This window comes from Perkinsus marinus (assembly GCF_000006405.1).
Source record: "Perkinsus marinus ATCC 50983 genomic scaffold scf_1104296936976, whole genome shotgun sequence".
Taxonomy (NCBI): domain Eukaryota; phylum Perkinsozoa; order Perkinsida; family Perkinsidae; genus Perkinsus; species Perkinsus marinus.
Genome location: NW_003213971.1, coordinates 156,685 through 173,796, shown reverse-complemented (window position 1 = coordinate 173,796; position 17,112 = coordinate 156,685). Strand labels below are relative to the sequence as shown.

Here is a 17,112-nt window from a genome sequence, read left to right as displayed (position 1 = left end):
ATTCACATCCAATACTGTTGTGACTGCTCGGGAATGCCCACTGTGAACGCAAGGCGATATTGAAAGCTGGCAAAGGCACTGCTCAGTGGGCAGCTTCTCCGGGAGCTGCGTCGGTTACAATCGTCCGATGGGAACACTCGTGTCCATGGGGACACTCTGAGCGCGTGGCATGCCCACTTCGGCAGTGGTGAAGATATCACCCGCACGTCGCAGGAAGCCAAATCCCTTGGACTGGTTACCTTCACAGATGGTCTCGTAAAGGTCATAACCGACGTCACTTTGCATGGCGAGGTTATCGTCCCGGTTGTCCCTATCGGGAAGGTAGTGGGCCTGGAGCAAATCATTAATACTAACGTGGTCCCAGACTGGGAACTACGAGAATGGCTGATGTTCACCGGGCATGAGGCCGACAGCCATCGGGCGTTCCCACAAGCTAAAGATGCCATCTCTTGTCTCGCTTGGTGGCCCTCCATTGCTCGGAACGTACGAGCTTGGATAAGTCGTTGCGACTACTGCATGGAGCAGAAGCCGACTAAAAGGGCAAAACTGGTGAGCGCACCGAGGGTACCTAGGGGGCTCTTGGACATCGATGCGCGCGGGAAGCATCTGGACCATGGTTATCTTGTGCCGACTTGGCCGCCTGCCAAGGATCCTGACAACAAGGCCTTCTTAGTCATGACGGACCTCGCCACCGGATTCACTCTACTCAGATGTGTCTCTGCAGTGTCACTTGGCTCAAGGTCGAGTCTTCCCAGTGCTAACTCAAGAGCGTCGTTGTCTAGGGAGTTAACCATTAGGAAATGATAGTGATACCAACTATAATCGAGTATAATCGATACCAACTATCATTTTTCCTCAAATATCATGGAGTTAACAACTGTGCTGCGGCTATCGCTCAAGATGCTTACAATATACCCTGCGAATACGGCATATTATGCCGTATTCGCACAGCAGGTGAATCCATGAACAACATAAGCTCGAGCATGCTTAAGGCATCACGTAGGAGAGCAAGTGACCGAGGTATTGGTCAACAACAACCAAATCTCGACGGCGCATGATGCCTGTGATTCATCTGAGATGAAGCATCTCCGATGTGACATCTCGGTTGTGCATGTCTGATCAAATTCGGTCACCTTACAGTATATGCCCGGCCAGGGCCTACCAATAGCAAGATTCTGCGTCTCGTTGAGCTTTCACGAGAAGAGTTAATTCAAGTGACTCACCTGTGGGCCGCGGAGCTTTTTCGCAATACTTTCTGCGACGCGACTTGCAACACCTGGTACAGTACCAGTAGTACTGTGAGGATTGAGAGTGTTCACCGAGTTTGGGCGAGGGGAAGTGTTCTGAACGGAAACCCGAGACCATCTGAGGTCAAGAAGTCTCTGAACCACCTTTCCCCTCGTCGCTGGTGGTAAAGAGCGTAAGAGCCCCCCGCCCCCATCGTGATTCACAGGCTCGGTGAAACTACTCGAAACAGCACATGATGTGCTGCACATCTGCTTTCTGAGGGCTTTATTAGCTCCGTCGAGCCATCAGGAAATCGTCCTTCACCAAGTAATATTCTTTCCCAAAGATGATTCGAGGAGTATCCCCCACTCTCTTCGGCCCCCTGAAACTCAGTCGACAAAATAGAAAGAAAAAACCGGACTTTGATCGTACGATGACCCAAGCAAAAAAATCGAGACGATAAGACCACAAAAGATGATGTGAATTTGTGGGATAACAACCGGTTTGCGTTGAAACTCAACGGTTGAACATACGTTATTTACTGACGGTTACGTACTCATCTCCTCCAAGTAGAAATATGTGTCATCTACAAAGTCCAAATCAGAGAGCTTCTCGGCTCTGAAAGCTACTGAGCTATCCAGAAACGGCTGCATGCAGCAGAGAGGATGCATTAGTAGCGGGCAGATCGAGGACAGGGTAAAATATGGTGAGGCCATCTAGGCGTCTCGTCTTCACAAGCTGGGCCTTTTCCTTGATTTGCTTCTGTGAGTTGTAGTAGAAGTCGTCGAAGTATCCATCGCCTGATGCTGGCGCACCGTCATCGATCAAGTCTCGATAAGACTTAACATCGCTGAGATTACTCCAGTGTCCTTCCGGGATTATCTGAGAACACGCCGTATCCAGCCACTATATTATACATCACTGAGGTATAACAGACTTACAGTGAGCGACAAGTCAGAGATATTCGCAGACATGTTGGCGAGCCGCTCGGTGATGTTGCCTGCCCATTCGATGCTTATTTGAGTTTTGAAATCCACTGAGTTGCTATACAGGACGCTGTAGTATTTATCAGTATAATTCCATGGCTGATAAACTCTTAAGTCTTCCCAAAGGCTTGATGATAGGGACTCGCTACCGAACCTGAAACGAAGATGATTGCCAGTCACAGACAGCCCTGTCTGAGACAGGGTCTTCCGTCCTTATGCCCTACATGATTGAAGCCGTAGCCGCGTTTCCTCTACTCGAGTTCAACTTGCTACGAGTGATAGAAGTCAAATTGTTGACCACTTCCCACTCTTTTCCGCGTGGTGTAATCGACTTGAGCCATAATTGAAAGAGAAGCCCGTCCACATAGTAGTTGTTGATAGTAGTTTGAACGTTCGAAACAAAATCTTGTAGACTCCTACTGCTATTGCTCATGAAGGGCTGCGGCACGATGCCTATGGATACGGTGGCATTGTGTTGAACAGCATAGTTGTGTATCTCCTTGGCGAGCGGCACCGTCATCCATTCGCCAGGGAATTCAATGAAACCATCCGCTGAGAGCAAGTTCTCGGCGAGTACAACATGCTTAACACCCGCTTTGAACAAGTCAAGGTAATCCTGCGGCATGAATGCATCAAGAGGGGTAACAGAAACCGTCACAGGCACAGCCTTGATAACCGGAGAATTGATAAGTGTAGCGACTAGGATGTGCACAATCGCGGAATGACGAAGCATCATGATTGGGCAGCAGGGATGAATACCAACTAAAGACGCCGAATTAAGCATCCTCGGAGCCTGATCGGGCCGTGAAGTGCTGGTGACTGTGGGATGACGATAGAGCCGTGAACCTGCGCGTCACACCCGAGTGGGGGCATGCGTGTAATGTGACACTAAGCATAAGTGAGTGACGGATCTACTTGAGGTTGTGATAGGGTCGTCAATCCATACTATAGCTGGTCGATGTTAGTGACTCTGACAACTCAATCACGAAGGCAGATGGGGGTATCAAATTGCGGAGCGAGCGGAGCATATACCGCAACAGCAGGCACTTTCGCTTTGTGCGTGCGTACGTGTAGAATTATTCTGGCTTAACTACGAAGCGTAGGAGGCTACCAGATAGATCAAAAGGCTCCTCTATATGCCGAAGTGTTGGCCAAAATCTGAAAAATTGTACGATTGTGCTCGATTGTACGAACAGCTCGACGAGATTTTCTTTATGGAATTGACTCCGTTCGGGCCGAACGGTTCGGCCATCATAATATGGTGATCATATGTGGATTACGTATAGCGACCAATCGATACAATGCAGCTAACAGACTGGACAACAGGAGCGGGCAGATCCTCCTACCACAAGTTTTAAGGTGTGCAACACGCACAGGAAGTCTCACAGACAAAAGGCCTGTGATCGCTTTTCTTACGATTCGTGAGTCACGATCACATTCCAACCTGATGGTCGTTACTTACGACTCGTAAGCTATCTGCTGTCTTTCTTGATTCGAAAGCAGCTTTCGACGAAGTACCACGTCCTGCTATTTAGACGATGGCTATCCGGTTGCGAGGAGAAGGTGATTACAGCTAGCGAATAACAGCGTCATAATGTGCTCATTACAGTTCCGCATGTCACGACATTGTCGTGACGACAACCCGCAGGGTGCACGCGACTGGACGTGACCGCAGCGCGTCACTTCCACGTGAAGTCTTGGCGTGACTCACCTCAACGGACCGAGATCTCGAGATTTTTTACGCTTTTTTCCACTATCCCTAGCGACCTATCTCGGTCGAACTTTGGCACTGCGTTGGTGAGTTGCGACCGTAACACTGCAGCACAGGTTGGAACTGGAGGCGTTATGTCTGAGCCAATTGCACCCGTGCTGGGAATTCGACAGGAATGTCGTATAGCGCCTCTCTTGGTTATTATTATCTTCCACGCGGCGTGGACCATGGCATAGTCCTCGACATCCTGTTGGAGGATGGCTGAAAGTACCACCTTCAAAGTGGGGAATTATCCCTATTATTCCCGGGAATATTCCCAGGAAAGGGAAGAAAGGAATTATTTTTGGAAATAATACCCGCCCTTTCGGAAATTATAAAAAATCCGCATCGAACAACGATAAATTCGTAGTTTCTGAAGAAATCCTGATGCTATTGTGACCAGTAGGTCCACGCAGACCACAGACATGTACCTAACTCGCCTGACTCGTGTTACACGAGTCGTGTATGAACAACGATGTCCATCGTCTAGGAGCGCGCTCTTGATATTGTTCGTTTGAGAGCTCTCCGAGGCAAGCTTCGTTCCAAACCTTTCCCGTTGTCGCAAATTGCGACAGTAGTTTCAGTCGCCAGAGACTGGAGCAATTTAGGGGCGGATTGAGTATCTTACGGGCGAGGAATTTAGGGGGCGCGCATGAGCAGGTGCCGGGTTTCAGTGGCTCCATTGTTCGCAACGTTTCGAAATAGAAAAGACATAAACATGCCGGAGCCTTGGATCGAACCGGCGTCCCTAAATCGAAAGAATCGATTCGAGATCGAGCCTCGAAGCTCGAAAAGCTCGGAAGTATGTTCCCCATGACGATGACGACAAAGTTCTGCTTCCGCGCCCAGTCATTGGCCTCCTTGTGTAGACGACGAGCAGCTCGTCGTCTACTGAAGCTCGTCACGAGCTTAAGTTATCGCACTAGGTGGTGCTTTGGTATTGTTGCCACAATTTGTTGGTAGTAGAGTCGCTAACTTTGGAGATCTTGACTCTCATGTCCTATCGACAAGAGCCACGGTTAGATTCAAGTGACACCTTTCTAAAGTCAGTCGAAACCAAGAGGGACTGCGCCACGTCCGAGAGAATACCAAAAATGGAGTGCTGATCGGACGGAGCATCTAGGGGTAGCTTGAACTGCCATGGTTTAGTGGTAGGACTCGAAGTCGAGGAGCTGTTTTGTCGACATATCCTGGCCGTTTGAGTAGTACTCAATGAGTACTTTCTTGAACTACTTGTCAGTGGAGTCCACTGAGTGGACATTGAATGGGAGACACCGGAGAATGTCATCGATGAAGACTTCATCATGAAGTGACCACTATCCTCAGGCGAGGAGCTAATGGTAGACGCCAATGTGTGGATCTGGCGCAACTCAGAAATGAACCCATCGACATTAAAATGACCCTTGTATGTGAGCTTGGATATCTTACGGTCGAGTTCACGACGGATGTCGTCGGCCTTTGCGAACTTGTCAATGAGCATGTTCTTAAGTTGGTTGAACCATCATGATTCCAAGTAGCACGATAGGTATCAACCAAAGTGTTTGCCTCAGAGGCGTCGCCTCTGAGGCGACATTACGATGAGATGAGAGACTTTCTATAGCCTTCTCAACCAATTGAGTTTCCATCTCCTTATCGGCAACGGAGGCCTTAGTCAAGTCGTCAAAAGTACCAAACTTGTTGCTGGCAAACCATTTCTCCAATGATTGGAGTCCAATCGTCTGACGTGGGCTGGAAGCTGATAGGGATCGATAAGATTTCGACCCTGCTTAGGGAGACGAATAATATCGGCTCGTTCGGTTCTTGAGTCGTAAGGCCGACGACTGAGTGCCGAAAATAGTGCTCTGACTAGACCAGAGACTGACTCAGTAGAAGTTGGATTTGCGGTGGCGTTGTCGTTGGAGTCGTCCGCTGATAGAGTGGCCGAGTTCACCACGGCGTGATGAACTGTGTTGCAGGTCTCTCGCATTAATGCATTGATCTTGCTGGAAGCATTGTCAGCGGCGCCAGAGAGTGCGCTGATCTCTGCTTCTAACGTAGCTTCCTCAGTCTCCAATAGCGCCAACTTGTTGTCGTCAATGTCGTTGTCAGCCAAACGCTCTTGAACTTCGGCGCGCTTCTTGAAATTGTTGGTACAAAGACGACGTGTCGTTGACCGTAGCCGGGAAAGATCTTCTCGAGTAGAGGCGGCGTTGATGGAGGAGTTCAGTTCTACAGCTGTCACCAATGGTGACAGCTGTAGAACTGAATTGGTGACTCACCATGTTAGATTCACCGGTGTCAAAGTAGACCAATACCAGTCGATTAGGGAATGGGCCTGTTTCACAAGGATACTTAATTTAAGGCGCCTTAAATATAGGAGCAACTTAAGGAGTTACTTAAGGTATACTTAAGAAGTACTCAACTCATTTCACAACGTTTAGGAGCAACTTAAGGAGCTCCTTAACTTAAGACGTACTTGAGTATCTACTTAACCACGGTTACAGGTATAGAATAGAATCACACGTTTAGTTTTGTGGTGTAAATGCTCCAGTGGTTAGGTTGTTCGTTAACCATAGGATCGGTACAGGTACAAATCTGAGGTATGCTGTTTCTATGGTCGTTTACTGTTTCGCAACTACTTTCCTCGATCATGGGTAAGGTATCAATGGTAAGTTACTATTGGTAACGAGCTGCAAGGGGATTTCCCACGAATTACAATGTTAGCTAGAATAAGTCACTCAACGGTTCGCTAAGTAGAAATATACTCATGTGAACTCAACGGTGACGCAAATCACTGAAATATCACTAAGTCGCTGCAACTATCTGCGAACGTAGCTCTTGCGACGAGCGTTCCCGACACCATCCACTGGAGCATCTGGGTCAATCAGAGTTATTCGAGATGACTGTGATTGACCCAGATCCTCATCTCCTGTTCACAAGCAGCAAACATTGCCTCCTCGACGTTTTGCAGTGGCTGATTCTTAAAGGTAACCATATTGTGAAGTTCGGTTCGGCTTTTGCTGCGTGAAGGGAATGAACTCTTGGTAGGATTTCTTTGCCTCTCTGGACAAGTGGGAGAGCACCGTGCTGCCATTCGTAAGGTCTCCGGTTCGACCCCTGCGAGATGCAATATCAAAGCATCGTACTTCGAACGGTCCCTGGTTCAACCCCTGTGGGCTGCAATATTCAAACACGGTACTTAAGTATCCGTTTAGGTAGGGTCGGCTCTACCTTAATAAAATTTAAGGAATACTTAAGTTGCTCCTTAAGTACGCATGTTGTGAAATGCTTCTCGTAAATACTTAAGTATATGCACAGAAACTTAAGGCGCCTTAAGTATTCCTAAACTTAAGGCGCCTTAACGTGCTTACTTAAGTAGTGAAATAGGATGGCCTAATTACTTAAGGTATACTTAAGGCGTTACTTAAGTTTAAGGCGCAATTTGCTCCTATGAAACAGGCCCAATGATGATCATGATACTCCCAAATCTATCTAGGGGTTGTCCAGCATGCTTCGTGACGCCTACAAGTATCCAATGGCGAGCGAAGGATACAATGAAGGATATGAACAACGCACACAGAAGATACCACTGGACAATAGGTTGAAATAGGTTGATTATTATTTAGATATCGTCGGTATCTTACACCCATTCACATGAAAAAGATTTAGGCGACTTGAATTATCCATCCTCGTTTTGTCCTCGGCATCTACGTAATTTTGCGGTACGAGACTTGAGTCGGAACCATAACGGTCCGTAACGTAGTTCTGCCCATCTATAGTTGAACCAACTTGGAGTCTTCTCTCCTCGATACGAATTCACGTTTGGTAGTTTTTCAGAGTAGCTGAAGTGACAATCACCCGTGAGTGTTCACTAACAACCTATGAACTCAACTTGTTATTTTCGTAATCAAGAATCGTAAACTTGTCTTCGTCATAATACCTCGCATCGATACACTTTTTTCAAAAGCCAAAAGCCTTTTGGTCAAAAGTTCTGAAGAAAAAATATCAAACATAAAAGAAATTTTCCAGAACCTACCGTCCGTGCATGATTTTCTTGGATGCAGAAACATCAGCAAACACAACAAATACTCTCACTTCGTCACCAACCTCGACAACCTTCACCTCCTCCACCGTGCCGTATCTTAGGTTCACGCTGGTAAGATTCAAAATAGGTCCGAATTATGACCACTTACGTATCACACTTTTTCTTCACATCTTCTTGTGAGTCCTCGTCAACCTCGCCTTTATCGACCATATTTTTCAACAACATAATTCGACTTTCAACTTCACTTGGTGAAGTTAAAAAAGGCTTATAAAGCCTTCCAAACTTTGGAATTCAAAGGCTTCTGACAAGGCTGCCTTTGGTAAAGGTCTTATTTTTTTACGGTTGTAGATGACAACTTGCGATAGAGTGTCCTCCCATGATTCCATGATTGATCTCCTTCCCGTGTTGTGTCGTCCATGAGGTAGATGCATAAGATTCACTCGATTTAGGGCCGTTCCGCTCTTCTTCCTCTCGGGCAGGAATGCGAATAAGTGACAAATCGATTCATTGATGAGTGACGCGCGGGGATGCTCGACTAATCTATTCTATGGATTCTGGCCAAGATTCTCAGCTGGTGGGCACAAGGACTCCTTGCCAAGGAGCTCCAAGCATCTTACCACACTATTCCTCGTGGAGAAGGTTCTGAGGTTAGAAGCAAATTCCAATAAACGAATTTTGTGAAGTAGGTGTTATACCTTCGCTAGCCGTAATGTAACATTACTAATGCTTGCTGGAAACATCATGTTATCATTTTCCTCTCACGGAAAAATGATCATCATGTTTCATCATGGAGTTAACAACTGTGCTGCGGCTATCGCTTAAGATGCTTACAATATGCCATATTCGCACTTAAGTTCGAGCATGCTTAAGGCATCACGTAGGAGAGCAAGTGACTGAGGTATTGGTCAGTAACAACAACCAAATCTCGACGGCGCATTGTTCGATCCTAATTGGGTAAAACAAAAGCCCAACTGAGATCTTGAGCCAGATGGCTACGGATAGATACGGAACAAATCATGCAAATTATCGCAACGCTTTGACTCCAGTATCATCAACTCGGATAGTTTCACAGCCAGCCGTTTCGGAGCCGTCCCATAAGATATCCAGGACGCCAGACCTGAGCACGCCACAAACTCGGCCTGAGGACCAGTAACGACGGGGACGACGGACGCCGGCAGATATTCCAGTGGCAACAGAGATATGCATTCCGACACGAGAGGGAAGTGGTTCTTCTATGAGACAATCTTCGGTCTCATCACATGATGCCTGTGATTCATCTGAGATGAATCATCTCCGATGTGGCATCTCGGTTGACAAATTCGGTCGCATCACAGTATATGCCCGGCCAGGACCTACCAATAGTAATATCTTGCGTTCGTTGAGCTTTTACGAGAAGAGTTAATTCAAGTGACTCACCTGTGGGTCGCGGAGCTTTTTCGAAATACTTTCAGCAACGCGACTAGCAACACCTGATACTGTGAGGATTGAGAGTGTTCACCGAGTGTTATTCACAGGCTCGGTGTAACCATTCGGAACAGCACATGATGTCCTGTACATCTGTTTTTTGAGGGCTTTATTAGCTCTGTCGAGCTATCAGAAAACCGTCTTTCAACAAGTAATATTCTTTCCCGAAGATGATTCGAGGAGTTACTCCTCAGGAGTATCCCCCACTCTCTTCGGCCCACTTCTCAAGTTTGCTCTAATGTGAAGATGTACCTCGCAGTCTGTTAACTACCCGAATCGCCCACAGTCCTGTGAATTCCATTCATAACTGAAACTCAGTCGATCAAAATATATAGCAAGAATTCGGACTTTGATATTACGATCAAAAAAGCAGAGAATCGAGACAACAAGAACCACGAAATACGATGTGAGTTTGTAGGATAACAACAGGTTTGCGTTGAATATACGTTATTGAATAACGGTTATTCGCTGACGGTTACGTACTCATCTCTTTCAAGTGAAAATATGTGCCATCCACAGGGTACGAATGAGAGCCCTTCTCGGCTCTGAAAGCTACTGAGCTATCCAGAAACGGCTGCATGCAGCAGAGAGGATGCATTAGTAGCGGGGAGATCGAGGACAGGGTAAAATATGGTGAGGCCATCTAGGCGTCTCGTCTTCACAAGCTGGGCCTTTTCCTTGATTTGCTTCTGTGAGTTGTAGTAGAAGCCGTCGAAGTATCCATCCCCTGATGCTGGTGCACCGTCATCGATCAACTCTCGATAAGACTTACCATCGCTAAAATTATTCCAGCGGCCTTCCGGGATTATCTGAGAACACGCCATATCCAGCCACTATATTATACATCACTGAGGTATAGCAGACTTACAGTGAGCGACAAGTCAGAGATATTCGCAGACATGTTGGCGAATAGCTGGGTGATGTTGCTTGCCCATTCGATGCTTATTTGAGTTTTGAAATCCACTGAGCGGCTATACAGGACGCTATAGTATTTATCAGCATAATTCCATGGCTGATAAAATCTTAAGTCTTCCCAAAGGCTTGATGATAGAGATTCGCCACTGAACCTGAAAAGAGGGTGATTGCCAGTCACAGACAGCCCTGTCTGAGACAGGGTCTTCCGTCCTTATGCCCTACATGATTGAAGCCGTAGCCGCGTTTCCTCTACTCGAGCTCAACTTGCTACGAGTGATAGAAGTCAAACTGTTGACCACTTCCCACTCTTTTCCGCTTGGTGTAACCGGCCATAATTGAAAGAGAAGCCCGTCCACATAGTATTTGTTGAGAGTAGTTTGACCGTTCGAAACGAAATCTTGTAGACTCCTTCTGTTATTGTTTATGAAGAGCTGCGGCACGATGCCTATGGATACGGTGGCATTGTGTTGAACAGCATAGTTGTGTATCTCCTTGGCCAGCGGCACCGTCATCCATTCGCCAAGGAATATAATGGATCCATCCGCTGAGAGCAAGTTCCCGGCGAGTACAACATGCTTAACACCCGATTTGAACAAGTCAAGGTAATCCCGCGGCATGAATTCATCAAGAGGGGTAACAGCAACCGTCACAGGCACAGCCTTGATAACCGGAGAATTGATAAGTGTAGCGACTAGGATGTGCACAATCGCGGAATGACGAAGCATCATGATTGGGCAGCAGGGATGGATACCAACTGAAGACGCCGAATTAATCATCCTCGGAGCCTGATCGGGCCGTGAAGTGCTGGTGACTGTGGGATGACAATAGAGTCGCGAACCTGCGCGTCACACCCGAGTTGGGGCATGCGTGTAATGTGACACTAAGCATAGGTGAGTGACGTCTTGTTGAGGGAGACGTAGAGAACTAACGATAGAAGGCCAGCTCGCAATTTACGAACAGGACAGATCGGTATGGACCGATATATGAGAAAAGGGCAACCTTAAGACTATAGCTAACTCGTAATGATCGATCAGCATAATATGCACGCATATACATTGGCGCGCTCTAATATCTCTAGCACGCATCTACTTGAGGTTGTGATAGGGTCGTCAATCCATACTATAGGTAGTCGATGTTAGTGATTCGGCTTTGCGACTTTTCGAGAATTGTGGCGGAAACTTTCGCTCTAACGCACTCCACCATAGCTCAAATAGTTGTTAAACTCATTTCTTGTGGCTCGAACTCGACCCAACCGCTGAGAGAGCAACATTTGGTTTCGCATTTACTACTCGTCTCCTTTGCAAACTTGGCCCGTCCTACTCCCAAGCCGGCATCGTCTACGGGTGGCCATTCACATGAAATAGATTTAGGCGACTTGAATTATCAATCCTCGTTTTGTCCTCTGCATCTACGTAATTTTGCGGTACGAGACTTGAGTCGGAACCATAACGGTCCGTAACGTAGTTCTGCCCATCTATAGTTGAACCAACTTGGAGTCTTCTTTTCTCGATACGAATTCACGTTTGGTAGTTTTTCAGAGTAGCTGAAGTGACAATCACCCGTGAGTGTTCACTATCAACTTATGAACTCAACTTGTTATTTCCGTAATCAAGAATCGTAAACACCCTTTTTATACTTGTCTTCATCATAATACCTCGCATCGATACGCTTTTGGTCGAAAGTTCTGAAGAAGAAAAAATACCAGACATAAAAGAAATTTTGCAAAAGCTACCGTCCGTGCATGATTTTCTTGGCTTTTTGCGATGCAGTAACATCAGCAAACACAACGAATACTCTCACTTCGTCACCAACCTCGACAACCTTCACCTCCTCCACCGTGCCGTATCTTAGGCTCACGCTGGTAAGATTCAAAATAGGTCCAAAACATGACCACTTACGTTTCACACTCTTCCTTCACATCTTCTTGTAAGTCCTCATCAACCTCGCCTTTATCGACCATATTTTTCAACAACATAATTCGACTTTCAACTTCACTTGGTGTCGGCGGAGATTGACCAATGCTTGGTGGTAATATCTTTTGAACTTTTATTCTGTCATCTCCAACTATTTCTATTCTTACCGAAATTTTTCCAATTTCAATTTTCCCCTGAGTTGCATCGATTTTCTTGTGAATCAACGGCGCTGTTATTCCTTGATTCTGAACGCCCAGCCCCTGAGAGAAAAAATGAAAACTTTTCATAATACTTCAAGATTGATTCTTAATACAACAGGAGATATACGAAATCACGTCTTCCCTAGGAACCTTTTCGAGGAGGCCTAAGTGATGGAGTCTCCCATTACGTTGAGATAGTTCACTGGAGTTTCACCACCCTAGTGATATGAAAAACATATTTTACCAACCACTGCATATCGCGTTTTCCACACTTCACGTAGAGCGGGTTGTGAGATTTCATTGACAGAAATTACTTCAGTTGAATTTTTTGGGACGCTAAATCGATTCAAATTGGTTTCACAGAGGAAAGGATCACCGTGTGAAAACTACAGCCACACTTCACTTTCACTAAAAAGTGATAAATTTCCCCAAATGAATTCTTACTTGTCCTTCGGTCCATCCCATTTTCTTTAGAAGTTTGCTTCCAGCTGAGTCCTTTTGGACCGCCGGTTTCGCCGCGATTCCTAACAAAGTCGAACGTCGTGTTTGATAGCCAATTAGAAAATTGAGATCACTCTTTTATTGACTCCCGAGTATAAAAAGTACTATTCCCTGTGACTTGGCAGAAATCACCGAATTCTCTAATGAGAGTAAGATCATTGCAAAGACCTTAGCAAACGCTTTCACATGCTATCTTCGAAGTTATACACAATACAGTACGTGACATCTAGACACCGAAAATACGTGTGCAGAGGTAACTTTTTCCACACAACAATTTTGAAACTGAAATTTCGACTAGAAGGCTCTCTTATATTGTTATATTCCCTGGCATCTACTACACCACACCGCACATCTCTAACAACGCGATTTTGCACATTTTTTCCAGGCCGTTCTGTTTATCATTTTATCTCAGTTTTTTATCAACCACAAACGCCCTGTAGATGCGCGTATTACTTGCAATTTCTTTTCTTTCACTAATATCGTCCTCCTCAGCTTTCCTCTTACGTTCCTTATTAATAACATCATAATCATTCGGATGCATCGGATCGTATCTTAATATCATCATCGTTGCGCGCGCGAGCATACCACACTCCTGTCAAATCACCTCCAACTTACTCATCATCATCATCGTACGCTCCCGAAAGTGGTGATGATTTCACCACAATGTCGGGCATTACCTTTACACTTCCTCGTGGGCCTGGAAAGTAGTGGTAGATTCGACGCGCGAAGTATTGGAGTAGGAATATACGTTCGCTTTCCTCAGCTGAGCTCAGGAGGAGTTTCCAAAGCTAATTATACGAATTTGGGTAGAAGTGCACAGAAACAAAACAAAAATTTCCCGAAATTTCTCCAAATTTTTCATATTGTCACCAACACATGTAGTTGACCATGCGCATATTCCCCTCCCCATATCGCGCACGCAGAAAAATATTTTTCCCCCACCGAAAAAGGGAACATGCACGTCGCGAAGATGAGGCGACTGAATTTTTTAAAATCAACCTACCACAACTTTACCAAATTTTATTTTCTATTTCAACCGAAAACAAACAATGACTGCGAGTATATCACATGCTAGCATAATTCGCGAATTTATGGTATCGAAGAAAAATATGAAAAAAAACTTCAAAATTTTTTGCACAAAAAAATCAGCCTCAAAACTTCAAACGGGAAATCTCATATATGTCTGCTTATTCGTACACGCTTAACATTTTCAACAACTCGATGAGAAATAAAGTGCCATACAGAAAAAATATTTTATTTTTCTACGGGGAAAGTACGCACATAATCAACTACACGTGTTGGTGATAATACGAAAATTTCGAGGAGATTTAGTGAAATTCTCATTGGTTTCTATACACCTATACCTGATTTTATATGTAAGCTCCTGAGCTCAGCTGAGGAAAGCGAACGTATATTCCTACACCAACACTGCTTCCCTTAGTATTACCTGTAGGGGCGATGCCTTTGCTCAGCATTAGGAAATTTTAAGAAGAACTAAGATTAAATCGGAAAGTGAATTCGCTGCTCGGAAGCTTTCACAATGTCACAGTACAAAATCGTTCTTGAAATTCTACATTTTCTATTTTTGAGAAAATTCAGGTTGAAAATTCGAATCATCCAACAACGTTGAAGGGAACTTTTTTTAATCAAAATTTTTCGGCGGGATTTGATCTTGCGTGAAATTACGATGTAAGATGCTGCTACATCATTATTGTCTCTGTCCCAATCCACCTTAGAACACAATATATCTTTCTAGGCTCAAGGACCTCCTCAGCTGAGCTCATGCGCCTCGTTTGAGTATGAACAGGCAACCTTGGAAGGCATTCTTGTCGTGTAGTGTAATTTCCATTGGCAAATCACTAACATGGTGCACTGTGTTGTCAGTAGACTCACACGGATTCGGATCCAAAAGGCTCTCGTACTTGTTACACTGCAGGCCTTTCAACCCAACTAGAGGCTATGATCACTACAACAACAACATATACAACAACAACAACAACATATACAACAACAACATATACAACAACAACATATACAACAACAACAACAAAAACAACAACAACAACAACATATACAACAACAACATATACAACAACAACATATACAACAACAACAACAACAAAAACAACAAAAACAACAAAAACAACAAAAACAACAACAACGACAATAATGATAATGATAATAAAGATAAAAGTAAAAGCTTTTCCCGTCATTTACGTATTTTCATCGTAAGATTCATCCTCACACAAATGCCCTCATATTATTTCCAGAATTTTCAATATATGCAAACCGATGACATCAAGCCTTGATCTGTGAACGCAGTGTAAGGATACCAACAACCCTTCCCTGTCCCCACGTTGCACAAAGTTGTCCAACACACAACGCGCAAGCTAGAGCCTCAACTACAGTCGAAAGAATTGTTGATAGTTTTTTCCTTTTTTCGCCCCAGCTCTGTCCGCACTATTCTCCGGGGTTTCGGGTGCACCAGGTTCAAATACGTCAAGTCGCTACTGTGATGGTCGTCCGCAGGCAAGCTCTGCAGAGCATTTTATGGTAGTTTCTAAGATGATGACGATGTAACTATCAACTTCAAGTCCATGAAGAGATCTATCTCCCTATTGTTGCGATTAATGTCACTTCTAGTGCATGAGTATCCCTCTGTAATCATCACAGCATCCATTAGCCTAATTCTTAATGGACGTGTGGTTACGCATCCTCATTCATACATATTGAGTTCAACAGCAGTGATCTTACTATACTCTTTAGCGCACTCGACATACAACCCACACACTCGAATGAGCAGTGATCTTGTAAAGTGAAGTGTCGTAGTAGTAAGACCCAAACAATTCGTCTTGAAGACTTCTACTGCTGTACTGCTACCTATTCTTGAGTAACATCTAGCCGAGGCAAGGTCCTATTAAGAGAGGTGAAAATCCAAAGCATGGAGGTATATAAATTTCCTCTTGATCTTTCTACCCTATTGTGTGTTAATTTTCATTATCAAATTATGTCGTTATATTACATAATCACTACCTCCCAAATGTCCTCAGCCCTTTCCTCGCCATTTCACACTGTGAAGATCCGTATATATACTCCCTTCCTCAAGAGTGATACCATTGCAGCATAGAACATAGCATGTAATAATAAACTCAGATTGTTATACTTTGCATCCACACCCTTGTGGAATTGTGTTCTTATTCATCATGGCGGGCGGCGATAATAAACACAGCAGCGCTATAAAGAGAAGCTCTGTAGCGGCTCTCCTGATGTTACCATGAGGTGGTTGAGGAGGGTCTTCTCTTGTAGTTCATTAACTACCCGAAGAGGAGAAACAGGTGGAGTTTCAATGTTTACATTTTCGACATTGATTCAGAATGTTCGACAACAGACCGAATTTACGAGGCGCCATCTCAAGAGTGAATACCGTTTATCATACTCAGTACATTATCATTTTAATCATCTACAGTACTCCATGTTCCCATCATGGATCTGCTACTGCTGAATGGCTTGTCAGCACCGACCGCACAAAAACTAACGATATCAATAAAAGAAAACTTACCGGCGAGAATTGAACTCGCGACTTCCCGGATGACAAACGGAATACATACGACTACACCATTCCTCATACTCCTCTTATTACCTATCTAAACGATAGTGACTTCTATTTGGACGGGCAGGCGAGGCATAATTAAAGATACTCTTCTAGGGACTTCAAATTCGACAAAGTGTGATAATAAAAATTTCAGTTTCAACACAATGCCATAGGAACTTCATTTTCATTACTTGAGTGAAATCAGTTTCGTTCTTGGAATTCCCATTTCGACAAGCGTGTTTTATAGTAGAACTCAACACGTATAAAAGCCACCTCGTGAAGAGATCAGCACTGATTAACAGCATAACTCGACGTTTGCCATCTCAAGTCGCATTCGAGGTAGCAGTTGCTCATGGAAAAGCTACTTTGCAGCCACCGCTGTAGGGCTGGGCTTACACCCACATGTGAGAACCCAACAGGAATAATATCAGGAGTAACTACTATTACCGACGAGGTTACAGCTAATTTTGTGAGCTAAGCAGCAACGGGGAAAATACATAAGGGACAATACTTGTGTTACGAGAGTGGCACATCACAAAT

The 17,112-nt window shown here is 44.8% G+C and overlaps 5 protein-coding genes across 5 annotated transcripts; all 5 read right to left on the bottom strand.

Moving 5' to 3' along the window:
• Positions 1–114: 114 nt before the first annotated feature.
• Pmar_PMAR001389 (hypothetical protein) lies at positions 115–473 on the bottom strand (the record flags this gene model as incomplete). Its single annotated transcript, XM_002783497.1, has 2 exons — positions 115–330; positions 396–473. The coding sequence occupies 2 exons, from the start codon at positions 471–473 to the stop codon at positions 115–117; spliced, it is 294 nt and encodes a 97-aa protein (XP_002783543.1).
• A 1,387-nt stretch (positions 474–1,860) lies between these two features.
• Positions 1,861–2,949, bottom strand: Pmar_PMAR001388 (hypothetical protein; the record flags this gene model as incomplete). Its single annotated transcript, XM_002783496.1, has 3 exons — positions 1,861–2,109; positions 2,169–2,367; positions 2,438–2,949. 3 exons carry the CDS (start codon positions 2,947–2,949, stop codon positions 1,861–1,863), a joined length of 960 nt encoding a protein of 319 aa, XP_002783542.1.
• A 4,953-nt stretch (positions 2,950–7,902) lies between these two features.
• On the bottom strand, positions 7,903–8,197 carry Pmar_PMAR001387 (hypothetical protein; the record flags this gene model as incomplete). Its single annotated transcript, XM_002783495.1, has 3 exons — positions 7,903–7,933; positions 7,979–8,083; positions 8,136–8,197. 3 exons carry the CDS (start codon positions 8,195–8,197, stop codon positions 7,903–7,905), a joined length of 198 nt encoding a protein of 65 aa, XP_002783541.1.
• A 1,814-nt stretch (positions 8,198–10,011) lies between these two features.
• On the bottom strand, positions 10,012–10,352 carry Pmar_PMAR001386 (hypothetical protein; the record flags this gene model as incomplete). Its single annotated transcript, XM_002783494.1, has 2 exons — positions 10,012–10,260; positions 10,320–10,352. 2 exons carry the CDS (start codon positions 10,350–10,352, stop codon positions 10,012–10,014), a joined length of 282 nt encoding a protein of 93 aa, XP_002783540.1.
• A 1,622-nt stretch (positions 10,353–11,974) lies between these two features.
• Pmar_PMAR001385 (RNA binding protein, putative) lies at positions 11,975–14,455 on the bottom strand (the record flags this gene model as incomplete). The annotated part of the gene is made up of 5 exons (XM_002783493.1): positions 11,975–12,050; positions 12,099–12,212; positions 12,265–12,539; positions 12,924–13,003; positions 14,428–14,455. 5 exons carry the CDS (start codon positions 14,453–14,455, stop codon positions 11,975–11,977), a joined length of 573 nt encoding a protein of 190 aa, XP_002783539.1.
• Positions 14,456–17,112: the final 2,657 nt, after the last annotated feature.